General features: G+C 41.0%; 1 protein-coding gene across 1 annotated transcript in view; it reads left to right on the top strand.

Annotated features, from left to right (window-relative positions):
- Positions 1–17863, top strand: part of Karybeta3 (karyopherin beta 3) — a 173970-nt gene that overhangs the window by 140411 nt on the left and 15696 nt on the right. The window contains exons 14-15 of the mRNA XM_070085160.1: positions 5814–6071; positions 7447–7695. Coding sequence (XP_069941261.1) covers positions 5814–6071; positions 7447–7695 — 507 coding nt within the window. The remainder of the gene's footprint in view (positions 1–5813; positions 6072–7446; positions 7696–17863) is intronic.

The following is a 17863-nucleotide window of genomic DNA, read 5'->3' as shown; positions in this document are numbered from 1 at the left end:
GCTTGCCACCACCTATGGGGAGGGTCCCACTGCGACTCTCGTGGTGATCAGTTGGAGACTCTTCTCGCTTCTTACCCTCTTCGTGTTTTAAATACAGGTGCTCTTACCCGTTTTGACTCGCACTCAGTCTCTCTCCTGCATTGATCTTTCTGTTCCTTGCCCATTGCACTTGATTTCATGTGGTCTCTTCTTCCAGATTTACATGATAGTGATCACTTTCCTATCATCCTTTCATCTGCTACACATACCCGTCCATTTCGTAACCCTCGTTGGAAATTTGCTCGAGCAGATTGGGAATTATACTCCTGTCTTACCATCTATTGCAAGGACCCCCTTTCGCCGTCTATTGATGAATTGACACACCAATTTTCGACCTTAGTCCTGACAGCGGCGACTCATTCTATCCCCCAAACCTCAGGTAGCCATTCTCAGACAAGCGTACCTTGGTGGTCCCCTACATGCGCCCACACAGTGCATTTAAAATGTGCTGCATGGGGCCGTTATCGATATAACTGTACCATGGAGCGTCTGTTGGATTTTAAGCGGGCAAGGGCAGTTGCTCGCTGTGTCATAAGCAACACTAAATGCACTTGTTAGCGAGACTAAGTGTACCATTACCTTGTCTTCCCCTACGTGCACAATTTGGAAAAAGGTGCAGAAATTGTGTACAGTGGTCCCTTGCTTTTCGTAGTTCTTGGCAATCGTAAATTTCGCCAATCATAGGGGTATTTTCGTATAAACATGGACTCGCTTTTCATAGGTTGACTCGCGAATAGTAGTTCGTCCGGGACACGTACGCACGGTGTGAGCTGGGGCAGCCTCCCTACCCAGCCAGTCTGGCATTGTTTACCAGTGAGTGAAGGTCCCCTCAAGTGCTCCTACGAAATATTTCGTAATATTCCACTCATTTTAGTGCTTGCAAGTACTAAATAAGCTACCATGGCTCCAAAGAAAGCTCCTAGTGCCAAGCCTGTGGTAAAGAAGGTGAGAAATATGTACAGTGACAAAGTCTTGGGCCATTTTAGGGAAGTGTTAAAGAGACGCCAGAAACAGAGCTCTCTCCACAGTTACTTTGCGAGACAGGACTAGAATGATTCTCAAGGTGGTCCTAGTGGCATTAAGAAACAGAGAAGAGAAGCAATTAGTACCTGAGGTGTTGCTGGAAGGGGATTTCCCTTCCAAACTGTAAACAATCCAATCTCTCTCCTCCTCCAGTCTCCCATACACTAAGAAGAATCTCCAGTAAAGGTAAGTGTTATGCTGTTAATGTTTCATTCATCATTCCCATTGTATTGTTTATGTACTACATGTATATTTCATGTAAAAAAATTTTTGTTTTAATACTTCTGGGTGTCAGGAACGGATTAATTGTATTTACATTATTTCTTATGGGGAAAATTGATTCGCAAATCGTAAATTTCGTTTATAGTAGCTCCTCCAGGAACGGATTAATTACGAAAAACGAGGGACCACTGTAGTAAGTACACTCCAGGCCCAGCTCCTGTTTTGCGGGTTGCTGGGGTTGATGTCGCAGAACATTTAGAAGTTGCCACAGAAATTGGGAACAATCTTATCCGTATCTTCCAAGGGCTTCACCTCTGTGCCTCGTTTCTTGCATGTAAACCTACCAAAGAGCAATTTCCCTTATATTTCTCCTCTGATGGATTGGAGCCGTATAACGTACCTTTTACTCTTCTAAAATTAGGTGTTGGAACAATTGGTGAATAGACGTCTGATGTGGTCCTTAGAGACGCACAATAGCCTTTCCCCTTGCCAATATGGCTTTCGCAAAGGCCACTTCTTGAGACCTCTTGCTTGCTAGTGGCCTTATTCGATCTAGAGAAGGCATATGACACCACTTGGAGGTATTACATTCTAGCCCAAGCCCACTCCTTAGGCCTCCACGGTAATCTACCAAACTTCTTCACTGCTTTCTTGTCCCATAGACATTTTCGGGTCCGTATTGGCGCCTCACTTTCCATGGACTTGTACAAGCCGAAGGAGTCCCACACGGTTGTGTCCTCAGTACTACTCTTTTTCTCTTAGCTATAAATGACCTACCTTCCATTCTTCCTTCGCATATTTGATCATCACTTCATGATGATGACTTTGCTATAGCTTACTCGGGCGTTGACTGTCGACTGGTAGCGGCCTCCCTTCAGGTAGCAATAAACCGAGTCTCCCATTGTGCTACTTCTCATGGCTTTAAATTTTCCAGTATGAAAACCCGATTCGTAACCTTCACTAGACACACTCTTATACCGGATACTCAGTTGTACTTACACGGTTCACGTATTCTGACATGTGATAGTCAGGTTTCTGGGCCTGGTCTTTGACCGCCGGCTGATGTGGAAACCTCACATTTCTTTGTTAAAGACAACTTGCCATGGTCGGCTAAATCTCCTTAAGGTTCTTGCACATCGTTCATGGGGAGCAGATCATCACGCACTCCTCTGTTTGCATTCCACCCTATTCTGCGGCTTCTCCCGCAACTCTAAGTTAGATCCTATTCATCACTAAAGTCTCTGCCTGTGCCTTGGTGCCTTTTGTTCGTCCCATTAAGAGCCTCTATACAGAGGTGGATTTTTCGTCCTTGTCTGATCGCCGTGATGCTCATTGCCTTCGCTATTATGTTCGATCCCATGACCTCTACAATCCTTCTGTATATAGGATAGTCACTGATGTTAATAAACGCTCTTTATTTGTTCGTCGCCCGTTTACTCCATCCCTGTTCTCTCCACCTGCATTCGCTCTTTTCTTCTCTTCAGTTACCACCTGTGTGTTCATGTAGCCTCTCACTTTTCCCTGCCCCCTTGGGAAATTCCGGCTATTCGTGTCTGTTCTTTCCCACTGACATGGGCTTGCGCAAAAGCCCAACTACCTATGGTGGCTTTCCGCTCTTTTTGTCGAACACTTCCGCTCTCATTCTCATGCTATTCTGGTTCCATCATTGTTCTAACCACATCACCAGAGATACCCAGTAACTTCCTGGTATCTTGCAATATATTACTTCCAGTGTACACAGTTTTATCCTATCCAGTACAATACCACTGTAGCAATCACAAGCACAAACCACTTTATACCAAAGTGTTTCCTTTTGCTTGGTATGTACTGCTTGAATGACAGTCTTCCTTTGAACAGAATCAAAGACTCATTAATAACAAGCTTCCTGAAGGGATAAAAATACATATTGAATTTCTGTTTCAGATACACAGACGCATTCCTAATCTTGTATAAGCTGTCGTTTCTGTCAGGCCTGGTTTTGTCTGAGAAGTAAAGCATACGTAACAGCAGCACAAATCGATTCACTGGTATAATGTTACTGAAACCTGGGGTTGCAATCAGGCAGTCTGTTGACCAATATGATTTGACACTGCTTATACACACATGGGGCATAAGCATTATTGTCGCAAACAAAAGATACATCCCAGCCACAGTTGTCTGTTTTCACTGGTGTAGACGTGATTTTGGTGAAAGTATTGTGTTTTCCATGGTGTAATCGAAATATCTGTTCCTTTCCCTGAGCATAATTCCGTAAGTTTTCCATCAAATTTCATACTTTTGGTGTCATTATGATTGGGAAAAGATTCTCTATCTGGGAGAGGGCCTGGGGACCCTGAAAGGGTTAATGCCTAGTTCTATTGCTAACTTTTTTTTTTTTTTTCTTCTTCAACAAGTCGGCCGTCTCCCACCGAGGCAGGGTGACCCTAAAAAAAGAAAGAAAATCCCCAAAAAGAAAATACTTTCATCATCATTCAACACTTTCACCACACTCACACATTATCACTGCTTTTGCAGAGGTGCTCAAAATATAACAGCTTAGAAGCATATACGTATAGAGATACACAACATATCCCTCCAAACTGCCAATATACCAAACCCCTCCTTTAAAGTGCAGGCATTGTACTTCCCATTTCCAGGACTCAAGTCCGACTATATGAAAATAACCGGTTTCCCTGAATCCCTTCACTAAATATTACCCTGCTCACACTCCAACAGATCGTCAGGTCCCAAGTATCATTCGTCTCCATTCACTCCTATCTAACACACTCATGCACGCTTGCTGGAAATCCAAGCCCCTAGCCCACAAAACCTCCTTTACCCCCTCTTTCCAACCCTTTCGAGGACGACCCCTACCCCTCTTTCCTTCCCCTATAGATTTATATGCTTTCCATGTCATTCTACTTTGATCCATTCTCTCTAAATGACCGAACCACCTCAACAACCCCTCTTCTGCCCTCTGACTAATGCTTTTATTAACTCCACACCTCCTGATTTCCACACTCCGAATTTTCTGCATAATATTTACACCACACATTGCCCTTAGACAGGACATCTCCACTGCCTCCAACCGTCTCCTCGCTGGTGCATTTACCACCCAAGCTTCACATCCATATAAGAGTGTTGGTACTACTATACTTTCATACATTCCCTTCTTTGCCTCCATAGATAATGTTTTTTGACTCCACATATACCTCAACGCACCACTCACCTTTTTTCCCTCATCAATTCTATGATTAACCTCATCCTTCATAAATCCATCCGCCGACACGTCAACTCCCAAGTATCTGAAAACATTCACTTCTTCCATACTCCTCCTCCCCAATTTGATATCCAATTTTTCTTTATCTAAATCATTTGATACCCTCATCACCTTACTCTTTTCTATGTTCACTTTCAACTTTCTACCTTTACACACATTCTCAAACTCATCCACTAACCTTTGCAATTTTTCTTTAGAATCTCCCATAAGCACAGTATCATCAGCACTAAAATCACTAAATATAACCCTGCTCACACTCCAACAGATCGTCAGGTCCCAAGTATCATTCGTCTCCATTCACTCCTATCTAACACGTTCATGCACGCTTGCTGGAAGTCCAAGCCCCTCGCCCACAAAACCTCCTTTACCCCCTCTTTCCAATATATGTTAGTGTCAATTTGTTATCTAGTATGCATTTATAAGTGGAAAAGGGGGTGTTCCACTTTACGGTGATTTCCAGTTTATGACGGTAGCCTAGAACCTAACCTGCTATATAAGTGGGGCCCTACTGTATATAAACACAGTATACAAGAATGCATATGCACACATCCTTATGCCCATGCATACAAATTTCTTTTGCTGTAATAAAGTTTGATGGCCATGGCCTATTCCTTTTGTGTGTATTGAATAGAGGGAAGGGGGCTGCGCTTATGAGCTTCATCGATAATTGTCTTTGATCATGCAGCAGCCAAAACACGCCTAGTATTTACTTGTGTAATGTCTGCTTAGGAGGTAGTTAGTAAATTGTTGTGGTAGAATTCCAAAATGGCATATAGTAGGTGCAGTGTGTTGGAAAAGGGTTGGGGAAATGGCCTGTGGCAAGGGATTCGGTGTAGATGGTGAGATGAGGCTTGTGTCCAGACTTGCATGTCACCCATAAAGCCATTAGACCATTAATGATCAAAGACTACATTTGTGCCCACAATATTGCTTACATTTGCTAATAGGCAAAAGCTTAAGAGTTGAAAACTCTGATGTTGACACTTTATGGTAGACGTAATTTTTATTGAATTACCTAACATTTTCTCCATTCTCCTGTTTTTAACCTCTCTCCTTGTTCTTTGCATGCACTACAATGCCCTAACATCACAAATTATCTAGACAGAATTTGAGGTAACTAGACTAGTTGGCAGATAAACCCAACACAAGCCATATGGTCTTTTAACTCCCTTTCCTGTATGACCTCTCTTCCTGTTTTCATTTTGATTATCCTTAAATAAATTAAATTTAAACTTAATAAAGATTATAGACATGGATACTTTTCTTGCAGGTTGTAGAAGAGCAGCTTTTAGATGAGGATGATGAAGATGTCTATCTCCTGAGCAAAGTTGCTGATATTACACATGCACTTTTTGCTGCATATGGTCAACATTTCTTCCCTTTCTTTGATGCCCTCTTACCACACTTTGTAAAGCTGTTGGGTGATGATAGACCGTGGCCTGATCACCAGTGGGGACTATGCATTTTTGATGATGTTATAGAATTTGGAGGACCTGCATGTGACAAATACACTGATCATTTTCTCCAGGTAAGTCACTTTTAATGTGGGTAAGTTTTAGTGAGCTGTGAGTTTGTATGTGGTTGATGCACTCTAAATCTGCTCTGTATCTTTATTTCCTAAATTAGTTTTGATGGAAGTATCAGATGAGCACAAATGGTCTATAAATAAGAAATTATTATAATTTTTGTCATATCTCACAAAATTAAGATGGCACATTTTTTATAAACTAGCATTTCCCATCAAGGCAGGGTGACCCTTAGAAGAGAACACATTTAACATTGTTCATTCCATAGCTATATTTCCAAATGTGCATAGATTCCACCAACTTAATTAAGCAATCCTCAGAAATACATCCCTTCCCAGCCTTCAGAGTACAGTCACTGTTTTTCTTAAAGTTGTCACTTTGTTGATTGTATTAAAAAGGTACATGAAGCTGTATTTCAATATGCTGGTACTACATTTACTATTTATGATATCTCATTAAAGGTAAATTAATACTTGAGTAAGTATTTGATTACTGGAAGGATCATTGAATTTATTTTTAGCCACTTATTAGTTGGGAGTTAATGTAATAGAAAAGTTTTTATTTACTAAACATTGGTAAGTCAAGCACAGATGAATGGTATACAATACTGACAAATTGAAAAGTAAGATATTTGAAACACTAGGAATCTTTATTGACAAAACATTTTGCCTGTGCTGTAGGCTTCAGTCAAATACAAAGATGAATCACAAATCTTGAAGACATCATCATTGATGGAATACAAAGTGTGGATGTGGTCTGATGTAATCAGTCCTTCAGCCTAGCAGAAGCATATAGCCAGAGGCTTATATGCAGGAAGGTGAGGTGTAGCAGCTGAAGATAAGGTCACAAGTGAGCTTGGCCCACTAGTAATAGATCATGATAAACAGTTGTTGGCAAAGGAGCTACTGAAGACATCCCTTGTTCCAAGATAACTCAACAGAATAATGATATTTTGGTACAAGGGATGTCTTAAGCATCTCTGGCTAACAACTGTTTAGTATAACCTACTTGCACTAGTGGGTTCAGTTCACCTGTGACTTAATCCCCAAGCTGGTATACCTCAGCTTCCTGTATATAAGTCTCAGGTCATATGCTTTTGCTATAGGATTCGAGACTTGTCATCTTGGTTGTAGGGTGGTGGACTGAAGGATTGCATCAGACTACTACACTTCGTCTGTTTCATCTAATATCAGTGGTGGTATGTCCAGAATTTCCGATTCATCTCTGTAATAGACTGCTGAAGTCTGCATTGCAAGCAAAATGTTTAGTCAGTAAAGATTCCTAGTGTTGCAAGTTTATTGTTCTTATTACATGGTAAGATAAAAAAAAATTGGGAACTTTTTATTTATATATATTTTTTTTTTTTTTACATTTCAGGCCTTACTAAAGTTTGTAGCAGATAAGCAAGGTGAAGTACGACAAGCAGCTGCTTATGGTTGTGGGGTCTTGGGTCAGTTTTCTGGACCTGCCTTTGCACCTGTGTGTGCCCAGGCAATTCCTCTTTTAGTGCAAGTTATTGAAAGTCCAGATGCTCGTAATGAAGTCAATCTGAACCCCACCGAAAATGCTATTGCTGCCGTCACAAAAATCCTTAAATACAATGCATCGGCAATTAATGTTGACGAGGTATGTGTGTCCTGTGCATATTTCACATTACATATTTTTCAATACTAATATTGCAACAAATGCTACTTGGAGCTTGTGTGAAGAGCCAGCTTGTTTGACGTTACTACCCAGTTCATTTTGCTTCACATTCAATTTTTTTCTTAATCCATGTGCTGATGATTTTGGTGTATAGCTTTCATCCATATAATTTCATGTGTGATTTGCAGTGGAAAATTAGGCCACCAGTAGATCTTGGTCCTGTCTCTTAACTTCCTACTGAAATCAGTGTACCTTGTAATGCCACTTTCAACCCCTGTATGAAACCTGCTTCCACTTTTTTTGTTGCATCAACAACTCTGTAACTCTCTGTAATGAAGGCTTGTAACTAGCAATTTGTTTGTTACACTTGCTCAGGACACTAGTCTGTAGTTTAGGGCAACCTACCATCACCTTCCATAAATAGTGGTATCACATTTCAATCAAGATTTCTGGCATTTCACCTGTCATTGATGGATTTTTTCATTGCAAGTTGCTAACATATTTTGGCTAGTAAGATTCTTGGTGATACTATATTTGTTACCCCTTACTTTTTCCCATTATTTGTTTGTGTTTGATAGTTTTATTTGATTTATAATCTCTATCACTGGTAATAACTCTTGGTCATTTGTTAAAAAAAAAAAAAAATCTGTTGAGGTCATTGCATACTTCTCATTTCATGTGTGTACCTCCTTTTCTCAGTCTTATTACTTAATCCTTCAACATATTTCTTATGAGTTTTAAAGAGGCTTTTTGTTGTGTGTGTGTGTTGTCGTTGCTATGTTTCTTTAACCCTTTCAGGGTTTTCAACGTACTACTACGGCTTACGCACCAGGGTTATTGATGTACTAGTGTGCCTAAATTCTAGCGAGAGAAAGCTGGTAGGCCTACATATGAAAGAATGGGTCTGTGGTCAGTGTGCAGTATAAAAAAAATCCTGCAGCATACAGTGCTTAATGAGAAAAAAAAAACTTTGACCATGTTTTTGGATTAAAACAGCGACTTTACACTGTATTTTCGTATGGTATTTATGATTGTATTCTAGTTTTCCTGGTCTCATTTTATAGAATGGAAGACATATTACAGAAATTGAGGTGATTTTTGACTGGTTTCACGATGAAAAGTACCTTGAAATTGAGCTCAAAGTAGCAGAAATGTTCGATTTTTACCGAAGTTCAAAAGTAAACAATTCATGCCAAGCATCCAATACACGCCAACTGGTGAGTCTAATATTCTTTCACAAGTGCGCTGATATTATTTATACCATTTCTACACTAATGCAGTAGTCTGCATAACAGTCAATCTTCTATTTTTTTTTTAAGAATAAAAATTCAAAGTGGAAAGCAAAAGAAATATAAGAGGGCCCTGGGGACGTGACTAACAAACAGAGAACTTGTTATTTTAATACCAGGAATGTCTTTCTTGTTTATTCTGGACCCTATTTGGAAATTGGCATCATCTGAAATTTGTGTGAAATTGGCAAAATTGCCAGTTTCTAACCACTTTATTGGATAGTTGAAATTGGTAAATGGGTGGTTTATTGTACTCATTCAATAGAAAAATGATTTTTGTCGACTAGTACATTGGAATTGGCCAAAAATAGGGCTCAAAGTGGGCAGAATCACTGATGCGTAAACATCGGCAAGACTGCTAATTTCGCAAGAGCATAATTCTGCAAGTTTTCCATCAAATTTCATACTTTTGGCGTCATTATGATTGGGAAAAGATTCTCTATCATTTCACAAGTTTTTTTTTTTTTTTTTTTTTTTTTTTTTTTTTTTTTTTTTGTTTTTTTTTTTTTTTCTGGAAAATTTTCGACCCTGAGAACAAGTTTAGAAGAGGGCCTCTCAACCCTGAAAGGGTTAAGCTTCACTCTTCTTACAGATATCTTCTGCTCCCTTCGCTGTTTTGGGTTTGGGTTTATTCTGTATTGTTTCATCTTCTTTCCTTAGATTTTTACCCATCTGCATTGCCATTTGAACCATGAGTTCTCAATATTTTTTCTTGTGCATACACACATTTCACCACAGTTTGGTACAGTCTTTTCATATTTTTTTTTTTTTTTTTTTTATTATCACACTGGCCGATTCCCACCAAGGCAGGGTGGCCCGAAAAAGAAAAACTTTCACCATCATTCACTCCATCACTGTCTTGCCAGAAGGGTGCTTTACACTACAGTTTTTAAACTGCAACATTAACACCCCTCCTTCAGAGTGCAGGCACTGTACTTCCCATCTCCAGGACTCAAGTCCGGCCTGCCGGTTTCCCTGAATCCCTTCATAAATGTTACTTTCCTCACACTCCAACAGCACGTCAAGTATTAAAAACCATTTGTCTCCATTCACTCCTATCAAACACGCTCACGCATGCCTGCTGGAAGTCCAAGCCCCTCGCACACAAAACCTCCTTTACCCCCTCCCTCCAACCCTTCCTAGGCCGACCCCTACCCCGCCTTCCTTCCACTACAGACTGATACACTCTTGAAGTTATTCTGTTTCGCTCCATTCTCTCTACATGTCCGAACCACCTCAACAACCCTTCCTCAGCCCTCTGGACAACAGTTTTGGTAATCCCGCACCTCCTCCTAACTTCCAAACTACGAATTCTCTGCATTATATTCACACCACACATTGCCCTCAGACATGACATCTCCACTGCCTCCAGCCTTCTCCTCGCTGCAACATTCATCACCCATGCTTCACACCCATATAACAGCTTTGGTAAAACTATACTCTCATACATTCCCCTCTTTGCCTCCAAGGACAAAGTTCTCTGTCTCCACAGACTCCTAAGTGCACCACTCACTCTTTTTCCCTCATCAATTCTATGATTCACCTCATCTTTCATAGACCCATCCGCTGACACGTCCACTCCCAAATATCTGAATACGTTCACCTCCTCCATACTCTCTCCCTCCAATCTGATATTCAATCTTTCATCACCTAATCTTTTTGTTATCCTCATAACCTTACTCTTTCCTGTATTCACCTTTAATTTTCTTCTTTTGCACACCCTACCAAATTCATCCACCAATCTCTGCAGCTTCTCTTCAGAATCTCCCAAGAGCACAGTGTCATCAGCAAAGAGCAGCTGTGACAACTCCCACCCTGTGTGTGATTCTTTATCTTTTAACTCCACGCCTCTTGCCAAGACCCTCGCATTTACTTCTCTTACAACCCCATCTATAAATATATTAAACAACCACGGTGACATCACACATCCTTGTCTAAGGCCTACTTTTACTGGGAAAAAATTTCCCTCTTTTCTACATACTCTAACTTGAGCCTCACTATCCTCGTAAAAACTCTTCACTGCTTTCAGTAACCTACCTCCTACACCATACACTTGCAACATCTGCCACATTGCCCCCCTATCCACCCTGTCATACGCCTTTTCCAAATCCATAAATGCCACAAAGACCTCTTTAGCCTTATCTAAATACTGTTCACTTATATGTTTCACTGTAAACACCTGGTCCACACACCCCCTACCTTTCCTAAAGCCTCCTTGTTCATCTGCTATCCTATTCTCCGTCTTACTCTTAATTCTTTCAATTATAACTCTACCATACACTTTACCAGGTACACTCAACAGACTTATCCCCCTATAATTTTTGCACTCTCTTTTATCCCCTTTGCCTTTATACAAAGGAACTATGCATGCTCTCTGCCAATCCCTAGGTACCTTACCCTCTTCCATACATTTATTAAATAATTGCACCAACCACTAGTAAATTTCTGGGTAGGTTATTTCCCTAAAATCATCTCACTATACTGCTTTGGGCATAAGTGGATAAAATTCTGGCTTGTTGCAAAACAAAAGCAAAATAAACACTGTTATAGACAGTTACTTTTTTTTTTTCCACATCAGCTGTTTCCCACTGAGGCAAGGTGACCCAAAAAGAAAGAAAAAACTTTCATCGTCGTTCAACACTTTCACCATCACTCACATAATCGCTGTCTTTGTCAGATGCAGCAGTTTAGATGTCTCTCCAAACTGCCAATATCCCAAACCCCTCCTTTAAAGTCCAGGCATTGTACTTCCCATTTCCAGGACTCAAGTCTGGCTAACTGGTTTCCCTGAATCCCTTCACAAAATATTACCCTGCTCACACTCCAACAGCTCGTCAGGTCCCGAAAACCTTTTGTCTCCATTCATTCCTATCTAATACGCTCACTCATGCTTGCTGGAAGTCCAAGCCCCTTCCCCACAAAACCTCCTTACCCCCTCCCTCCCAACTTTTTCAAGGACCACCCCTACCCCGCCTTCCTTCCCCTACGGATTTATGTGCTCTCCAAGTCATTCTACTTTGTTCCATTCTCACTAAATCACCAAAGTGCCTCAACAACCCCTCTTCAGCCCTCTGACTAATACTTTTAGTAGTGCCACACCTAATTTCCCCACTACAAATTCTCTGCCTAATATTTACATAACACATTGCCCTTAGACATGACATCTCCACTGCCTCCAGCCTAATCCTCACTGGAGCATTTACAACTGATGCTTCACACTCATATAAGACCGTTGGTACCACTATACTTTAGTACATTCCCTCCTTTGCCTCCATAGATAACTTTTTTTTGTCTCCACTTAAACCTCAACACACCACTCGCTTTTTTTCCTTCATCAATTCTATGACTAACCTCGTCTATCCTTCATAAACCCATCTGCTGACAAGTCAACTCCCAAATATCTGAAGACATTCAGGTAGTAGGTTGGTAGACAGCAACCACCCAGGGAAGTACTACCGTTCTGCCAGATGACTGTGAAACAGAAACCTGTAACTGTTTTGCATGATGGTAGGATTGCTGGTGTCTTTTTCTGTCTCATAAACACGCTAAATAACAGGGATATCTTGCTATTCCTACTTACACTTTGGTCACACTTCACAGACACGTACATGCATATATATATATATACATACATCTAGGTTTTTCTCCTTTTTCTAAATAGATCTTGCTCTTCTTTATTTCTTCTATTGTCCATGGGGAAGTGGAAAAGAATCTTTCCTCCGTAAGCCATGCATGTCGTATGAGGCGACTAAAATGCCGGGAGCAATGGGCTAGTAACCCCTTCTCCTGTAGACATTTACTAAAAAAGAGAAGAGAAAAACTTTATAAAACTGGGATGCGTGGATGTAGTGCGGATGGCAAGAAACAGATGATTGCTGATGTTATGAATGAAAAGAAGTTGCATGTCCTGGCCCTAAGCGAAACAAAGCTGAAGGGGGTAGGGGAGTTTCGGTGGGGGGAAATAAATGGGATTAAATCTGGAGTATCTGAGAGTTAGAGCAAAGGAAGGGGTAGCAGTAATATTGAAGGATCAGTTATGGAAGGAGAAAAGAGAATATGAATGTGTAAATTCAAGAATTATGTGGATTAAAGTAAAGGTTGGATGCGAAAAGTGGGTCATAATAAGCGTGTATGCACCTGGAGAAGAGAGGAATGTAGAGAGAGAGAGAGAGATTTTGGGAGATGTTAAGTAAATGTATAGGAGCCTTTGAACCAAGTGAGAGAGTAATTGTGGTAGGGGACTTGAATGCTAAAGTAGCAGAAACTTTTAGAGAGGGTGTGGTAGGTAAGTTTGGGGTGCCAGGTGTAAATGATAATGGGAGCCCTTTGATTGAACTTTGTATAGAAAGGGGATTAGTTATAGGTAATACATATTTTAAGAAAAAGAGGATAAATAAGTATACAAGATATGATGTAGGGCGAAATGACAGTAGTTTGTTGGATTATGTATTGGTAGATAAAAGACTGTTGAGTAGACTTCAGGATGTACATGTTTATAGAGGGGCCACAGATATATCAGATCACTTTCTAGTTGTAGCTACACTGAGAGTAAAAGGTAGATGGGATACAAGGAGAATAGAAGCATCAGGGAAGAGAGAGGTGAAGGTTTATAAACTAAAAGAGGAGGCAGTTAGGGTAAGATATAAAAAGCTATTGGAGGATAGATGGGCTAATGGGAGCATAGGCAATGGGGTCGAAGAGGTATGGGGTAGGTTTAAAAATGTAGTGTTAGAGTGTTCAGCAGAAGTTTGTGGTTACAGGAAAGTGGGTGCAGGAGGGAAGAGGAGCGATTGGTGGAATGATGTAAAGAGAGTAGTAAGGGAGAAAAAGTTAGCATATGAGAAGTTTTTACAAAGTAGAAGTGATGCAAGGAGGGAAGAGTATATGGAGAAAAAGAGAGAGGTTAAGAGAGTGGTGAAGCAATGTAAAAAGAGAGCAAATGAGAGAGTGGGTGAGATGTTATCAACAAATTTTGTTGAAAATAAGAAAAAGTTTTGGAGTGAGATTAACAAGTTAAGGAAACCTAGAGAACAAATGGATTTGTCAGTTAAAAATAGGAGAGGAGAGTTATGAAATGGAGAGTTAGAGGTATTGGGAAGATGGAGGGAATATTTTGAGGAATTGTTAAATGTTGATGAAGTTAGGGAAGCTGTGATTTCGTGTATAGGGCAAGGAGGAATAACATCTTGTAGGAGTGAGGAAGAGCCAGTTGTGAGTGTGGGGGAAGTTCGTGAGGCAGTAGGTAAAATGAAAGGGGGTAAGGCAGCCGGGATTGAGGGGATAAAGATAGAAATGTTAAAAGCAGGTGGGGATATAGTTTTGGAGTGGTTGGTGCAATTATTTAATAAATGTATGGAAGAGGGTAAGGTACCTAGGGATTGGCAGAGAGCATGCATAGTTCCTTTGTATAAAGGCAAAGGGGACAAAAGAGGGTGCAAAAATTATAGGGGGATAAGTCTGTTGAGTATACCTGGTAAAGTGTATGGTAGAGTTACTATTGAAAGAATTAAGAGTAAGACGGAGAATAGGATAGCAGATGAACAAGGAGGCTTTAGGAAAGGTAGGGGGTGTGTGGACCAGGTGTTTACAGTGAAACATATAAGTGAACAGTATTTAGATAAGGCTAAAGAGGTCTTTGTGGCATTTATGGATTTGGAAAAGGCGTATGACAGGGTGGATAGGGGGGCACTGTGGCAGATGTTGCAGGTGTATGGTGTAGGAGGTAGGTTACTGAAAGCAGTGAAGAGTTTTTACGAGGATAGTGAGGCTCAAGTTAGAGTATGTAGGAAAGAGGGAAATTATTTCCCAGTAAAAGTAGGCCTTAGACAAGGATGTGTGATGTCACTGTGGTTGTTTAATATATTTATAGATGGGGTTGTAAGAGAAGTAAATGCGAGGGTCTTGGCAAGAGGCGTGGAGTTAAAAGATAAAGAATCACACATAAAGTGGGAGTTGTCACAGTTGCTCTTTGCTGATGACACTGTGCTCTTGGGAGATTCTGAAGAGAAGTTGCAGAGATTGGTGGATGAATTTGGTACAATGTGCAAAAGAAAAAAATTAAAAGTGAATACAGGAAAGAGTAAGGTAATGAGGATAACAAAAAGATTAGGTGATGAAAGATTGGATATCAGATTGGAGGGAGAGAGTATGGAGGAGGTGAATGTATTCAGATATTTGGGAGTGGACGTGTCAGCGGATGGGTCTATGAAAGATGAGGTGAATCATAGAATTGATGAGGGGAAAAGGGTGAGTGGTGCACTTAGGAGTCTGTGGTGGCAAAGAGGGGAATGTGTGAGAGTATAGTTTTACCAATGCTCTTACATGAGTGTGAAGCATGGGTGATGAATGTTGCAGCAAGGAGAAGGCTGGAGGCAGTGGAGATGTCATGTCTGAGGGCAATGTGTGGTGTGAATATAATGCAGAGATTTCGTAGTTTGGAAGTTAGGAGGAGGTGCGGGATTACCAAAACTGTTGTCCAGAGGGCTGAGGAAGGGTTGTTGAGGTGGTTCGGACATGTAGAGAGAATGGAGCGAAACAGAGTGACTTCAAGAGTGTATCAGTCTGTAGTGGAAGGAAGGCGGGGTAGGGGTCGGCCTAGGAAAGGTTGGAGGGAGGGGGTAAAGGAGGTTTTGTGTGCGAGGGGCTTGGACTTCCAGCAGGCATGCATGAGCATGTTTGATAGGAGTGAATGGAGACAAATGGTGTTTTAAAAATTGAGGTTGGAGAGTTGAAGGAGGAGGTCTTGCTTCTCCAGGAGGAGATTAGGAGGCTGAAGGTCCACCTCAATTGGTCTGGGAGAGTGTGAGGTGGCTGGAGTTGTGGGGAATGAGGCTTCTAGCAGTGAGGTGCAGTCTGTCTCTCGCTGTGAGGAGGCTGTAGTGGGGGAGGTAGCAACGGCTACCAGCAGTGAGGTGCAGCCCAGCACCTGCTACAAATGGCGAGTGGTTCACAGTAATGGGAGGCGCATCAGAGTAAGGAAAGTTAAGAGTGAAGATCTGAAGGTAGGAAATCGCTTCTCTGTTCTTCAGGATGAATGTACTTCAGTGGCCAGTGAAGGTAAGGGTACTACTGCCCCTGCTAATGGAGGTAAGCGCATTCTTGTGGTTGGTGACTCTCAGGTAAGATATATTGACCGTGCTTTTTGTAATAGGAATAAGAAGATGAGAGATAGTGTGTGCTTCCCTGGAGCTGGTGTTGGGGACATTGTCAACAGGCTGGTTAATATCATGTCAGGTAATGGGAACAAGCCCATTATGTCTCAGTGCTGGTGGAAATGATATTGGGAAGGGTAGGAGAGAAGAGCTGCTAGATAAGTACAGGTCAGCTATAGATTTCATTAAGTCTAAGGGAGGGATCCCAATCATATGTAGCATCTTGCCTAGAAGGGGAGTAGGAAATGAATGGTTGTCTAGGGCAATTGGTGTAAATTGCTGGCTAGACAGATACTGCAAGGAACTTGCAATCCCATTCATTGACAACTGGAACAACTTTTATGGCAAACATGATATGTATGCAAGGGATGGGGTACATCTCTCTGGGGCAGGGGTGGTAGCACTTACAGACTCGATTGAGAAGGCCATTGGTGAAATGCCTATGATTTTAAACTGATGGAAGATAGAGGTATGGGTGTGTGTGGGAAACAAGCAGGTTGCAACACTAGGGTTGGAAACAGTAAATGTATAAAAGGCATTCAGCATGAAGTTATAAATAAAGACAATAGATCAGGTCAGCAAACAAAGGGGGACAGCAGAGGGCAGCAAGGGACTAACTCCCTTAAGGTTTACTATACTAATAGCAGGAGTGTAAGAAATAAGATAGATGAGCTAAGATTAATTGCAAGTGCAGGAAACATAGATATTATTGCTATAACAGAGACCTGGCTCAATCTGAAAGATAGAGAGATGCCCTCTGAATGTCACATACAAGGCTATAAATTATTCCACACTGACAGGGTCAACAGGAAAGGTGGTGGAGTAGCGATGTATGTCAGAGACAATTTAAATTGTTGTGTTAGACAAGATATTAAATTAGAAGCATCAGCCACTGAATCTGTTTGGTTACAGCTTCTCGAGGGCCGAGAAAAACTAATTTTGGGTGTGATTTACAGGGCCCCAAATCTTGATAGGGAGTGCAGTAAACTTCTATGGGACGAAATTTGTAAGGCATCTACATACAAAAATGTTGTGCTAATGGGAGATTTCAACTATAGACAGATTGACTGGAGCAATTTGACAGGAAATTTAGAGTCAGGTGACTTTCTTGATACGATCCAGGATTGTTTTTTAAAACAGTTTGTGACAGAGCCAACTAGGGAAAATAACCTCCTTGACTTGGTTCTTGCCAGTAGGGAAACACTAATTAATAATCTTGAGGTTAATGATGAGCTTGGGGAAAGTGATCACAAATCACTCAGTTTTAATATATCATGGAATTCCCCTAATAATGGCAATCAAGTCTCCGTCCCTGACTTTCGCTTGGCTGATTTCATAGGACTGAAAAATTACTTAGGTGGGCTGAACTGGAATGACCTGACTAAGGGTCAGGTAGGTGGTGATGGTTGCCGATATGATGCTTTCCAGGGCATAGTTCTAGCTGCTCAGTCAAATTATGTTCCAAATAGGGAAATCAGATCAAACAAAAATGATCCTAAATGGATGAACAATAGATTAAAATATCTGTTTGGTCAAAAGAGAGGCATATATAGGCAAATCAAAAGAGGAGAGGGGCAATTAAGAAATCGATATATTCAGTTAAAGAGAGAAATAAAAAAGGGAATTAGAAAAGCAAAAAGAGATTATGAGGTTAAAGTTGCAAGAGAATCGAAGACTAACCCAAAAGGATTCTTTCAGGTATACAGAAGT

The sequence above is a fragment of the Cherax quadricarinatus genome, chromosome 15 (genome assembly GCF_038502225.1).
Source record: "Cherax quadricarinatus isolate ZL_2023a chromosome 15, ASM3850222v1, whole genome shotgun sequence".
Lineage (NCBI taxonomy): Eukaryota > Metazoa > Arthropoda > Malacostraca > Decapoda > Parastacidae > Cherax > Cherax quadricarinatus.
Note: the sequence above shows the minus strand (reverse complement) of the source record. Positions and strands in the feature narration are given on the sequence as shown.